The following is a 14,325-nucleotide window of genomic DNA, read 5'->3' on the forward strand; positions in this document are numbered from 1 at the left end:
GCGTCGTTTGTAACCGAAGCGAAACCACCCTTTTCAAGCGGAGCATCCGACGGTTCTGTGCTGCGGGAGCGACTTCGAATGCGCGTTCTCACAGCTCCAAACGACGCAGAGCAAACAAATGTTATCCTTAACTCAGATTCCAAGTGAAGCAAATGTTCTAGTGAGAACACACCCTTACTTACCACTGTTACGCAGATGACAACCAGCTGTATGTTTATTTATATTTGTATCACCCAACAATTTTTGTTTGATTGATTACTTGGTGAAAGACATTGTGGACAAAAATGGATGGATGTCACAGAACAGAAAAGCCAAGATCTTTTTTTTTTATCACTTTAAGGAATATTTGCTAGGGTGCAAACTGTTCTCTCTCAGGCTGACACAGAGGGATTTCTTCAGCACATGATGTATATAAATAACGTATATAAATAACGTATATAAATAACGTATATAAATAACGTATATAAATAACGTGTGATTTGATTTGGTCCATTAAGAATATGGCTCTGTGTTCAATGCACCCCAAAGTTTGAAAGTTTGAAACGTTTGAAAAAGAATACCAGAGGGGCATTGTGGGTATTGGATCATTTATAACGGCAAAGCAGAGATTGACAGATCAATAAATTAGACTAGACCCACAGGAGTCATCAGGAAATCAAACTGACATAGTCACATTAAAATGTGTGTGTTTGTGTGTGTAGGTCTACTGTATACTCAAAGAGTGGCGTTTTAGAATGGTTTTCGCCCCCTTCTGCGTGGTAATGGTCGTCATACATCATTGAGACAGTTGTCTCCCATAGAGGCTGGGACCAGCACACCCAAACTACTTAATGATCACGATTTGCAAAGAAAATGAAGATGGATGACTGGAGGGTTCCTAGTGCTGTTGCTGCTGCTGTGGGTTCCTGAGTTAGAAGGAAGTCCCTGAGTGAAGTTTCTGAAGGCATTTACCAACGCAGACCCACTCCCCCTGACAGTACAGCTGTCAGTCCTGAACTGTCCATCTCTCTCTCTCTCTCTCTCTCTCTCTCTCTCTCTCTCTCTCTCTCTCTCTCTCTCTCTCTCTCTCTCTCTCTCTCTCTCTCTCTCTCTCTCTCTCTCTCTCTCTCTGTGTGAACAACAGACAGAGGAAATGAATGGCATTTGTAAAAATCGTTTGCTTAAGGAGAAGGCGAACAATCTGTCCAGATTAGGGGACTAATCAGAGGTATTTGTTAGATTCAATCAGAGGCAGGAGAAGGCGACGTTTTTCCTTCTTGCACATCTGTTATATTGTAACAGGCCTCAACGCTCTGTGCACTTTTATTTGTATTGCACCTTGCTTTTAGTGTATTTTATCTGTTTTCTTTAATCTGTATTTTATCTCTTTTATCTTGTTTTTCTCTTTATCTTTTATCTGTTAAGCACTTTGGGCGGCTGTTGTCGTTGTAAATGTTGTGCTATATAAATAAACGTTACTTACTTACTTACTGCTCCACATGTTGACAGCAGAGAGCACCCAATGACAAGAACAGTAAAAACGAGAACAGTCGAAAGGACTTTGAAGGGGAGGAAAAAACAGCGCTAATGAGCATTTTCGTTTCCGTTAAGAAAAAAGACGACACAGAATTTCATTTTCACCTTTTTAATGTTTATTTCATTGAAGGAACAACTGATCCATCAATAAATAAGATTTATTTACACTATTTACATGGGTTGTTTGGTCACGTGCACATGTAAGAAAAACAAAAACAATAATAACCTGTACAAACATTTACAGTCCTTAGAGGGAGGAGCCTGTGCAATAAAAGGCACATATGACCTTCGATCCTTCGGTCCTACATCCACACCCCGGTGCAGAGTTCAAATCACCACACGTGGTCTCAACTGCCTGTTAAACACTCCTAGAGAGAACCAGAGCAAGGGACCGATCGTCATCTTAGAATGATCAGGTTCTATCTCCGTCTAGGGCAGTTCAGAGATATTGAGCGTCAACGTTTTTACATTCCATTATGTTTTGTGAGATGGAACCTTTGTATTTTATGAATTACTAACTCAAAGATGTCAACATTTTAAAAAATAACACCACACAGGCATTAATAAACACCTAATGGATCAGACTATGTAACAAACTCAATTTTGACCAAAAATGGAGATAGAACCTTATAATTCTAACGTCACGACGAGATGCCACTTGTGTTTGTGACTGTTTCCTCACAGCTATGAGAAGTGATTCAGCATCCAATCTGTAAAAAAGAAAATGCTCTAAATGCTCTTCAGAGTCCCCAGCAGCCAGCCTAGAGTGAGTAAGGCTCAGAGTGGTTAGAACGTATCCAGCCGTAGAAAACAGACGAGTAGAGAGGACATTATGCTCTTTTAATCCAAATGGAATTTTAAGTGTCTAATACAACTTGGGTACACTGAATCGAAGTTGCCGAGCACAACATGTGCCCTGGTGCTAAGACACATTTCAAAAACCTCTCTGCTATTTTTGTCCAGTCATGTCCAGTCTAGCCGTCCCATTTCCATGTGTAAGGCAGTGGCTCTGAAGGCGGAGGCAAGGGGGCTGAGTCATGGAGCTCAGAGAGGGTCAGGATCAAGTACTGAACACTGTGAGACTGCCCCCTACTGTTGGGTGCAGGAGTTACACAAGGGGCAATTCGGTTGTTAAGTCTGACGTCACGCGTGACGTTTAGCAATTTCCGGGTCCAAATCAAAACTTCCCTGCACCAGAGTACCAGTGTACTAAAGCACCAGAGTACCAGTGTACTAAAGCACCAGAGTACCAGTGTACTAAAGCACCAGAGTACCAGTGTACTAAAGCACCAGAGTACCAGTGTACTAAAGCACCAGAGTACCAGTGTACTAAAGCACCAGAGTACCAGTGTACTAAAGCACCAGAGTACCAGTGTACTAAAGCACCAGAGTACCAGAGTACTAAAGCACCAGAGTACCAGTGTACTAAAGCACCAGAGTACCAGTGTACTAAAGCACCAGAGTACCAGTGTACTAAAGCACCAGAGTACCAGTGTACTAAAGCACCAGAGTACCAGTGTACTAAAGCACCAGAGTACCAGTGTACTACAGCACCAGAGTACCAGTGTACTACAGCGGTAGAATGACAGTTCAATCGTTTTTTAGACTGGGATCTATTCATACAACAAGGGACACAGCACTTTCCCGTTTCTCCCATATTGTCAGCATATTTGAGCCTCGGAAAAGCGCTATACAAATATAATGAATTATTATTATTACCGAGGCATTTCGAGATTTCGAAGAGAGCGCCTCAGCTAACGTTGGACCCGGAAACACGTCACGACTTAACAACCGAATAACAGCTGTGTAGAGGAGTGAGCCTACAGAACACTTCAGGATGGTTTTAACTGGAGTAAAACCTTCTCCAAAGATTCAGATGAGCCCTCCTGGTGACGTGACACGCTCCAGTACATACGCAGGTATGCAGGTAACACATTCAGTAGTGCAGGTGTTCTCATGCCTCCTTAGTTAACCATGTGTATGGGGACACAGCCAATAACCGTGTGGTCAAAACAGTGGCCAACTCTCCCCTCAGATAGAAAAAGACCATACCTACATTTACACTTATATAGAGAGATTAACCAGCCACAGAGGTACTGATGGAAGTTCAATCTGAACCTACAGTAACAGTGGGCGGGGCGTAGTCCTTTTACACACACTGTCGCTCATCAACGGGGCTTCTCATTGGCTGTTTCAACCACATTGGAATGAACCCCTCGAGGGACGCATTTTAGTCAGTCACGATTGATGTCCTATTCCAGATTTTCTCAGTACAGGAAAGGCAGAACTGAGTTATCACTTCTTTGTGATTTGATTGGATTTTCCAACAAACCCAATCTGTCCACGCTCCTCTAACGGTTAGATTTATAGGTCAATGATTGACAGCCAGGCTCCAACTCCCCATCACTACTACCACCACGTACATCATGCAGCACTGTTCTACAGCGTTATGTACAGCCAAAGTGGCACCTTAAACCACATACAGTACAGGACTACAAAACCCTTCTCCAATAGCAGCTACTGTAATCATAGAAACACACTATGCTGAGCTGTAGAAAAGAAAGAAAGTTCACCTTGAAATGATAGAAGAAGAAAGGCTATTAAAACTAAAGTATTGTACAGTGCGTAGAAGAGTAGAAACACTTACAGTAGCTAGTTGGGTAATTGGCACGGCTGAGGTGCCAAGGGGGCATGGCTGCTCCAGGACTGGAATGAGGAAGTGTGAGCTGAATCCCAGCTCTATTAATAAAGTTGTGGGTTCAATTCTCAACGGGGCCACATACTGTACTTAACTTTACATCACTTCGGCTAAAATATAAAAGCCTAGGCTTTTATCCAAAGAGGATATAGTAGTACACTCTTCAGCTGAAACGTGATTGAATGTCAGTTTCTAGGGTCAAGGGTCATGACTCAGAGGGGTCATGACGCAGGTTTGTATACAAGTGTACGGTAACATAGATGCCCCAAAACATAAAGGGAGTCAAAGGGAAAATAGGCAGAGGTGTTTGAAGACACGTCTGAAAGACAGTACTCGAAGAAACCTCGAAGAAACTAACTGTACACTTGTTTAGAAAACAAGGTTCTCCTAGAACCAAAAAGGGATTTTCAGCTTGCCACAGAGGGTTTTACGTGGAACCCAAGTAAAAGAGTTCTCACAAAGGGACAGCCGGAGACCCCTTTTCTTGAGTCGTACCTTAAAATGTATAAGAAACATTAAATGTTTTGGTAAACAATGGGCTTTATGAAAGGGATGTTAGACGGGGCCTGGGGACGTGTTCCATGGTAAACATGTCCTCTTGATCTTTAATTAACACCTTAGCTTATAGGCTAATGAGAACGTCAAGTTCAGGATTGCTTTTTCTCAGATTTCCCACGTTCTCTTATCCTACCTTGTGCAAAAACAAAACTCCCAAAAATCAATTGCTTTTGGAGTCTACTAGCAGCATGAATGTCTTCTGACAAAAAGGTGATCATTAAATCAATCCACACAGTCTTTCAAACAAACCATCACAAGACATCTCTGTCAACAAACGGAACGCAAAGACATTGAAGAGGATTTTCACGTGGGATCAGAACTCCTGATCTGTTGTGCTGTCACACCACCAATACTTCCCTCTTCCTTCACGCTAGGTTTCATGGTTTTATGACATGTCTGTGCTACACAGATTCTCATGTCTTTTAGGAGATAAAGTGCACAAAATAACAAAGAAATATATCCAAAAAGGGGAAAACTATTTTGGAGTTTCCAAAATATCGGATCCGTATAGGCATCAAAAGATATCTCTGTGTTTCTTATTATCAGGTTATATGAAAATGTAACACAGGTGTGAGTTTAAACCTCCCAGTGCTCGATTCTGGAATTAATTCAGTTCGATTTAAATGTCGCCGTTTTAAATGTCATCAATTGGAATCCTCCGGAAGCCTCCCTCATCAAAGGTTAGAGTCTGTCAATGAAACATCACATGGGAGGGAAAGCAACTGTCACTCAATTAAGGGAGTCTCATCTTCACATGACTGGGGCCAGGAGAGTCCAGGAGAGTGTGTGTGTGTGTGTGTGTGTGTGTGTGTGTGTGCGTGTGTGTGTGCGAGCGTATGTGTGTGTACAGTACGTGTGCCCAGGGTCTCTGATTGGAGTGATAATTGGTCTTAATTAAAGCAGCAAACCTGGGAAATGAATCCGAGCCCACCACTTCTAGGTACCTTCTTTCATTTAGAGGAAAAAATGTCTCAAAGGAAGAAAACTAAGGATTCTAATAAAGAACCCTCTCTCTCCAGCCTGACCTACTTCCACACGCTATTCCCATGTACATAACCAGCCGCCTCTACAGCAGCCTAGCCCAGCTCTGAAGGCTCCAATTAGCCTAGCGTACCAGACTCCCCACTACCCTCTGCAGTGAGCAGATTTAGGACACTTCAATACGGCTCTGCAGAGCTCTCTGTCTGTGGCAAACCTCAAGAGTGAAGTCACACTGCATATCAAATGTGCTGAGGGCATAGATTCCTATCGGTAATTTGCATGCCGGTTAAGTGGCGAAGCTCTTAGTTGAGAGAGAGTCAGACTTCATAGGGGAAAGGGAGAGATAATGATCGTACACTTCGCTCCTGTGGAGTTCCTGTCTGGTGGGCTGGGTGTGTGTGTGCGTGTGCGTGTGTGTGTGTGTGTGGGAGGGGTGTGTGTGTGTGTGTGTGTGTGGGAGGGAGGGAGGGAGGGAGGGGGCATACTTCCTGCTAGCGTAAGCACTTCTCAGCGTGATAAGAAAAACTCTGCTAGTCCCTCCTGGACGGGCGTTAGCAGTGTTAGCGGTGTTATTGGACCGGGGAAACTTCGGCGCTCCATTGAAGCTGAGGGCAAATGGGCCTCAACAGACCCCTACAGGGAGATGAAGGGCCGGTAACTCAGACAGGCCTGATATTAAACTGTCCAATGTTGTTTACACACAGACGCTGGACTGTACGCCTCCACCTAGCCCCCTAAACACTAATAGATCCTGAGGTGGGGAACATAAAAATATAAACCACAGCAGACTTGAGAGTAAGACAGGACTTGTTTACCAGAGAGGTGTGTGTGTCGTGTGTGTGTGTGTGTGTGTGTGTGTGTGTGTGTGTGTGTGTGTGTGTGTGTGTGTGTACGAGCGTTTGTGTACTGTACATCAGCATATCTGTATGTATGCTCACACAAACACCCAAGCATCCAGTAACGTGTGTGTGTGTGTGTAAGGGAAGTGTCCATCCTACTACAGCACATACATGACAGACCCAGTGGGTTCCGTTTCAAAACAGCCAATCAGGAACACAGATAGTCACAAAGGGAGAAAAAGCACTCTCCCTCCTATTGGCTCAGAAAGGGTGGTCCCGAAATATTAGTCCTTCCTTAAGTTCCTTGAATGATGACAAGAACACGTCAATACACACACACAAGTCTTTCAGCAGCTCTTTATCTGCAGACGGTCCCAGGGACATCCTGTTCTTGTGTTTGTTGTTGCCGTTCCTCAGCAATCCCAGTGAAAGAACAGAAAGACACTTTTAGTTTTTTAAATAAAATGTCTGTTAAAATACCAGACTGTTGTCAGGTGAGGAGGGGGCTGGCTGGCGTCCTCCTCGGCTGGGATTATCTAGATGTATCTGGGCCAAATTGGATCCGACCAATATGGCACTTGGAGTCTAATTGGCAGAAAAAAGAACGGGAGATATTAAACCTTCCACATTCTCTGTTTCTGCCTTTGAAAACCTCCTCAAATGATGATGTGGCTCTCCAGACGAGACAGAACTTTGCGACGAGACGTCTCGTTCGTCCTTGGTAATGGTAACCTTGGTAACCGTGGCGTCCGGCTGTGTCACACCTAGAGGTCGTGAGTGAAGGCCCTCGGTAAAGATGGCCGCCGTGTTAACCGTACTAACGCTCCGACTGTCACCTTTTCTTCCCCACCTTTGACGCCCAGATCTTCACCGTCATATCACTGAGAGAGGAAGCGAGAGAGATGGAGAGAGAGAGAGGGAGAGAGAGAGAGAGATGGAGAGAGAGAGAGAGGGAGAGAGAGAGAGGAAGCCAGAGAGATGGAGAGAGAGAGAGAGGAAGCCAGAGAGAGAGAGGGAGAGAGAGAGAGAGAGGGGGTGAGAAAGAGAAGAAAAGAGTGACTCAATTCCCTGTATCTTCAAACAAATAGATCACACTTCCCACACAACAGAGATCAAAACCCACATGAAGAGGATGAACCACACACACACACACACACACACACACAGACACACACACACACAGAGCGTCGACTCCTTCACCAATTACGTAGTACAAAGGCATTAGATCAAAATCAGACATCAAACATCTTTCTGGTGGAAAAACTCTCCTTGTAAGGAGCAGATAGGTGATCCACCCCCCCCCCCTCCCATTTTATCTTCCTACACCTCTCTCTCTCCCTCTCCCTTCTCAGATCAGCAGAGCTCTTACACACCTCTAGAAAGAATTATGAACTCGGAAGTAAATCAACTCTCTTCTCTGCTTCCAGTTCTGAACGGGGAGCTCCCAGCCGGGCCAGCCAATTTAATCTTAATCTCCTCCTCCATTCATGCGCTGCCAACCGCTGCACCTACAGGCCGTCGCATCTAAGTCCTTAAATCCCTGGCTGGCTAGCTTGCGCGCCTCTCTAAAAACTACCATCGACTGCCATTCAACCCGACTCGCAGGGGAATATATGACAGCATGTTAGCAGCTAGCTGACGCTAACTCTCACCCCCCGGAGGCTCTGGAGAGAGTCAGCTTGGCTGGAGCAAGAGGATTGGGGGAGCCAATTAAAAGCGAGCGGGGTGTTAGCTGTTAGCACACCGGGGCTAGCTGGCGCTGGTGGCCATTATTGCACACATTCGGGTAACAGACACAGAGGGACGGTTATTCTCAGCTGAATTAGTCAATTCGTGAGCTTAGAATGATAAGGTTCTATCTCCGTTTGGGGCAGTTCAGAGATATTGAGCGTCAAAGTTTTTACATTCCATTATGTTTTGTGAGATGGAACCTTTGTATTTTATTAATTACTAACTAAACAATGTCAACATTTTAAAAATAACACCACACAGGCATTAACACCTAATGGATCAGATTATGCAAAAAATTCAATTGTGACCAAAAATTGAGATAGAACCATATAATTCTAACGTCACGACTTGTCTAGAAACTCCTAGGTGCTTTTAGTTTTAAGGGAGGCAGGGAAAGATGAACAGAAGTGGAACAGTTGAACTAATAGAGAGGGGGAGGGCGGAGACTCAGGAGAGGAAAAAGTGAACAACAGAGAAGAGATAGAAGAAGAGAGAAAAATACAGAAAGAGATGATGTGGAAGAAGTGGGAGGCTCACAGAGAACCAAGTAAGATAACAAGATGAAAAGAAGAAGCATAAAAAGAAGTGTGAACACAATGAGACTGACAGAGTGACCGAAAGAGAAAAGGAGAACCGAAAAAAAAGGGAGTGTAGGCTACCAGAGGATAACATAGCCAGGGCTGTGAGAGAGCTAAGGGCTCCCGTGAGACAAAGAAAGAGACGAGCTAAAAAAGAGAAAGAAAGCCAGGGGAAGAAGCCAGTAGGAGAGAGTACCAGAGGAGGACAGAGGCGGGGGTTTGGTGAGCGGAGCGGAAGCAGAGGCTCATGGGAGGCTGGTGGCGCGACCCTTGATGGCAAGGACCCGTCTGGGCAGACATGGGGTCAGGCCCGGGACATAGTTCCACAACTTCACCCTGCAGTCACTGTAGGACAGGAGGAGAGGAGAGGAGAGGAGAGGAGAGGAGAGGAGAGGAGAGGAGGAAAGGGGAGTGAGGGAGTGAGATTAAAAGAGGAGAGAAAAGGAGGGGGGGTGGATAGGGAGGAGAAGAGAGAGAAGTGACAGACATGAGAGATGGAACCGACAGGAGAGAGGAAGTCAAAGTGTTAGAAGTGCTGGCAGATTTAGAGAGTTGGGGAAATGGTTCAATGAAAGCCTGAGGGAAGGATGTTAGGAGAGGGAGAACAGAAGCTTTTGGAAGCAATGCAGCAGTGCAGCACACGCATGCAGCACACGCATGCAGCACTAGGGGTGTGGCAGTGACATCATACTAGCATTCACACATCCCTATGCAGATACACATGCATGCAGATACATGCATGCACACACATGCAGCGCACACACATGCACATTCTCTTCATGCAACCCTCTCTAACCATCATTGAAGCTTTTGCTTAATGTCGTCTTCACATGTCTAAGGTGCAGTCAGCACTGTAGCATGCATCTCCTGACTAACAGCCTGGGGTGGACAGACATCACAGAGACTTCCTCAAGAGGGAAAATGCGTCATGCGCATTGCAATTGACGGTCATTTCCCTTTTCAAAGAATACAGTATACCGTACACTCAGTATATCCTCTTTCCTCTCCTGTACTCCACGCAGACCATGTCTCTCTACCAACCCTCTCAACATGCCAGGCACTGCTGCTTCCTAATCCTAATTCCTTAATCCCGTTTCGGATGTCTCACCTGGAGGCGGTGAAGATCTGTCTGGAGTTGGTGCAGATGGCGTTGATGGGGCTGTCGTGACCTCTGACCTCTCCGATGGGGGTGAAGTTCTCCACGTTCCAGACCTTGAGCATGCCCCCCCGGCACCCGCTGAGCAGCATGGGCCGGCCCGGCACGTAGGCCAGCGCACACACCCAGTCCTTGTGGGCGTTGGGGATTTGCTGTAACGGGGGGGCGGGAGGGGGTGGGGGTAGGAGAGGGAGAGAGAAGATAAGTTATCTTATCAAAGACAGATATATATTTGATACCAGTTAGTATATCTATGTGTTGGAAACATGATTCCAATGTACTGTAGGCTATCGTAGCCAGATGCATGTCTACTCTGTTGTCTATGGCACAGTGTGTTTCTATACCCACATTGGCATACCATTAGAAAGTAAATGGACTGCACTTATATAGCGCCTTTTTTGCTGCTCCAAAGCGCTTTACAACGGCCTCTCATTCACCCATTCACACACACATTCACACACCAATAGCGGCCAAGCTACCATGCAAGACGCCGGCCCGCTCACTGGGAGCAATTTGGGGTTCAGTGTCTTGGACACTTCGACATGTGGCCAGCCGGGGCTCGAACCGCCGATCTGCCAACCTTGCGATCATTAGACGGCGGCTCTACCTCCAGAGACACAGCCGGCCCTTTAAACGTAACCTTTACACGGACGAGCCAAAACATTATGACCACCTGCCTGATATCAGAGAGACAGTACAAGTTTTAGGGGACACAGTAGAGGGGGAAAGCGGGTGTCTTCAGGAGACGCAGTGCTGGGGGGCAGTAGAAGTCTCAGGAGGAGCAGTTAAGGTGTAACCTGAAGAGATGGGTCTCTGCAGTTCTGACAGCCGTGGGAAGCTCATTCCACCAGCGGGGAGCCAGTGTAGTGAAGAGACGTGATCGGGCAGCACGACTGTTGCTGGCAACGCCCTGTCACCGGTTTGTGGTTTGTCCCTCCTTGGACCACTGTCCTTAGACACTCACCCCTGCTCACCGGGAGCGCCCCACGAGCCTTGCCGTTTCAGACATGTTCTGACCCAGTCGTCTGGCCAGAACAATCTGGCCCTTGTCAAAGTGGCTCAGGTCTTTACTCTCCTGCCCATGTGTCCCGTGTCCGACACATCACCTACAACAACTTGACTGTTGACTTGCTGCCTAACACCTCCCACCCCTTGACAGGTGGGCTTGTAACAACATAATCAATGTTATCCGCTTCACCTGTCAGTGGTCATAATGTTGTGGCTCGTCAGTGCAGACGCAGGGTCTTGTTAATGAGACAGTGATGGAACAACGCTGAATGGAGAACATCTTCCAGACCATAATAAGATATCTAACATCCTAGTCTATGAACGACATTTAACCATAGTAACTACTCACCGGTCGCACCATCATTATCACAATACTGTAGCTACAATTAGTCGTGTTGAACACAATTATCATAGTTGCATAGTTGTCCTTCTGAGACAGAGCAGAGGGGCGAGAGTCTAAAACACCTGGAGGGAATCTTGACAATGCCTGGTCTCTAACACTGGTCTCTGTCATTTAATGTGGCACACACACACACACACACACACACACACACACGTCCACACACACACAAAACCAGCGTGAGCTACAATAGCCTATACATCCTCTAAACAAAGCCCCTCTCTACTCAGTACCTGTCAGTCTAGCGTGTCGACTCTGCTCTCTTGGCAGATTTGGATGACAGAATAATATTGTTTTTCTTCCTCAAAGTTAACACCTTTGGCTCAGCCTTTAAACTCCGGCCTATTTCAAGTGGCAGCTTGTCTGAATCGCAGGATTTGTTGCCGGCAGCAAAGGCTTTGAACTGCCATCGCTGTCCACACACAAGCACACACACACACATACACACCCACACACAGCAAAAAGAGCATCGTTGACAAATAACATGCATACAAACACACGGAGCACCTGACACGTGTGACACATGTACCCGTAGTGATGTCAGAGTGGCAGCAGATGTTGACCTCCTGGGAAATCAGCAGGCCTCATTAGAGGCAGAGCAGAGAGACACTTCATCTCTGCTACAACAGCTAGGTACACACTCACTCACACTCACACACACACACACACACACACACACACACACACACACACACACACACACACTCACACACTCACACACACACACACACACTACTGTATTGCACCTCAGAGCTATTGTGTGAGCTATTGTCTCCCATACTGTCAGTCCAGCCTTATTCCAAATTCAATTACTATGTCTTTCCTTTTCAACGCTCTCCTGCTGGTCAGTCTGTGTACTACCTGTCTAGTACGCGATGGGTGCAGATGTGTTTGTGTGTGTGTGTGTGTGTGTGTGTGTGTGTGTGTGTGTGTGTGTGTGTGTCTGTGTCTGTGTCTGTGTGTGTGTGTGTGTGTGTGTGTGTGTGTGCGTGTGCGCATGCATGCCTATGCACGAGTGACTGAACAGACTAAACACTTGCGATTGTTATAAACAACTAATCATATATAATATAAATAATCTCTCCAATACCAACCAGGGTTCCATTGTTGGCATGGCAACAATGAGCTGCAGATTACCAGTGTGTCATAATCACTTACACAACACAGAGTATTATTTCTGCACTTGTTCAGGGAGTGATGTTGCCCTCATGTTCACACTGTCGCTGAAGCTGTCCTCCTTCTTGTGACAGCCAGACCCGTCATCATCTATGAGGTTCTGTCATCCTATCTGAGCTCCACTGTCTTTTACACAAACGTTTCAACCATAAGATTCTCTTTTGGCAGGACCTGTGCCCATGCTGGATGCAGAACGATGCAGATATAACACTAAATTTATGGACAGTGTGTACGCCGATAATATGCATGGAACTTTTCCTGGATACATGGTGTACAGGTTTTTCGCCCTTGCTTGCTTGCTTTGCGCCGGTGGTCCTTGGGCCTCCCCTTGGGGGCCCCCGGCTGCCCCGTGTGCCTAGTCTGTTCCGCCGCCGGGGCACCTGCTTGGCCGTCCTTGTGCGGGGCCTTTATGGTCTGTGCTTGCTTGGCTGGGCCGGGTGTGCTGGTGGTGGGGCGGGCTGGGTGTGTGGGGCGGCGGGGGCTCCCCGGGGGGGGGTGTGGGGGCCACCGCTGGGTGCTGGTAGGCAAACTGGCTAGTAGTCGCTCTATGAGTAGAGGGCTGCAAGGGAATTTTCCTGGCTACATAGTGTACAGGTTTTTACTTTTGCCTGCTTGCGGCTCTGTCAGTATTGATTGATTGATTGATTGATTGATTGATTGATTGAGAATGTTCATTATGTGAAGCGCATTGAGTTGCATCTTGTGAGAAATGCGCTATACAAATAAAATGTAAAAAAAATTATAATAATTGGATGATGTTGTTTGTGCCGCCTTTCACTTGCTACTTATTATTACAGTACGCTAAAGCACTAACAAATGGACTGCACTTATATAGCGCCTTTATCCAAAGCGCTTTACAACGGCCTCTCATTCACCCATTCACACACACATTCACACACCAATGGCGGCCAAGCTAGCATGCAAGACGCCGTCCGGCCCGCTCACTGGGAGCAATCTGGGGTTCAGTGTCTTGCCCAAGGACACTTCGACATGTGGCCAGCCGGGGCTCGAACTCGAACCGCCGATCTGCCAACCTTGCGATCATTAGACGGCGGCTCGATCTCCTGCGACACAGCCTCTACCTCCTGAAACACAGCCTCTAGCTCCTGAGACACAGCCTCTACCTCCTGAGACACAGCCTCTACCTCCTGAGACACAGCCTCTACCTCCTGAGACACAGCCTCTACCTCCTGAGACACAGCCTCTACCTCCTGAAACACAGCCTCTACCTCCTGAGACACAGCCTCTACCTCCACCAGCCTCTACCTCCTGAGACACAGCCTCTACCTCCTGAGACACAGCCTCTACCTCCACCAGCCTCTACCTCCTGAGACACAGCCTCTACCTCCTGAGACACAGCCTCTACCTCCTGAGACACAGCCTCTACCTCCTGAGACACAGCCTCTACCTCCTGAGTCACAGCCTCTCCCTCCTGAGACACAGCCTCTACCTCCTGAGACACAGCATCTACCTCCTGAGACACAGCCTCTACCTCCTGAGACACAGCCTCTACCTCCTGAGACACAGCCTCTACCTCCACCAGCCTCTACCTCCAGAGACACAGCCTCTACCTCCACCAGCCTCTACCTCCTGAGACACAACCTCTACCTCCTGAGACACAGCCTCTACCTCCTGAGACACAGCCTCTACCTCCTGAGACACAGCCTCTACTAGGGGTGGGACGA

General features: G+C 46.8%; 1 protein-coding gene across 1 annotated transcript in view; it reads right to left on the reverse strand.

The window, feature by feature from the left end:
• Positions 1-9,145: 9,145 nt before the first annotated feature.
• The window catches only part of kif21b (kinesin family member 21B), a gene marked incomplete at both ends in the record, with an annotated part of 56,865 nt that continues 51,685 nt past the window's right edge, over positions 9,146-14,325 (reverse strand). Inside the window, 2 exon segments of the mRNA XM_080545761.1 lie at positions 9,146-9,245; positions 10,009-10,208. Of these exon segments, the coding sequence (XP_080401887.1) occupies positions 9,146-9,245; positions 10,009-10,208 (300 nt within the window).

The sequence above is a fragment of the Nansenia antarctica genome (assembly GCF_963989245.1).
Source record: "Nansenia antarctica genome assembly, chromosome: 15".
Lineage (NCBI taxonomy): Eukaryota > Metazoa > Chordata > Actinopteri > Argentiniformes > Microstomatidae > Nansenia > Nansenia antarctica.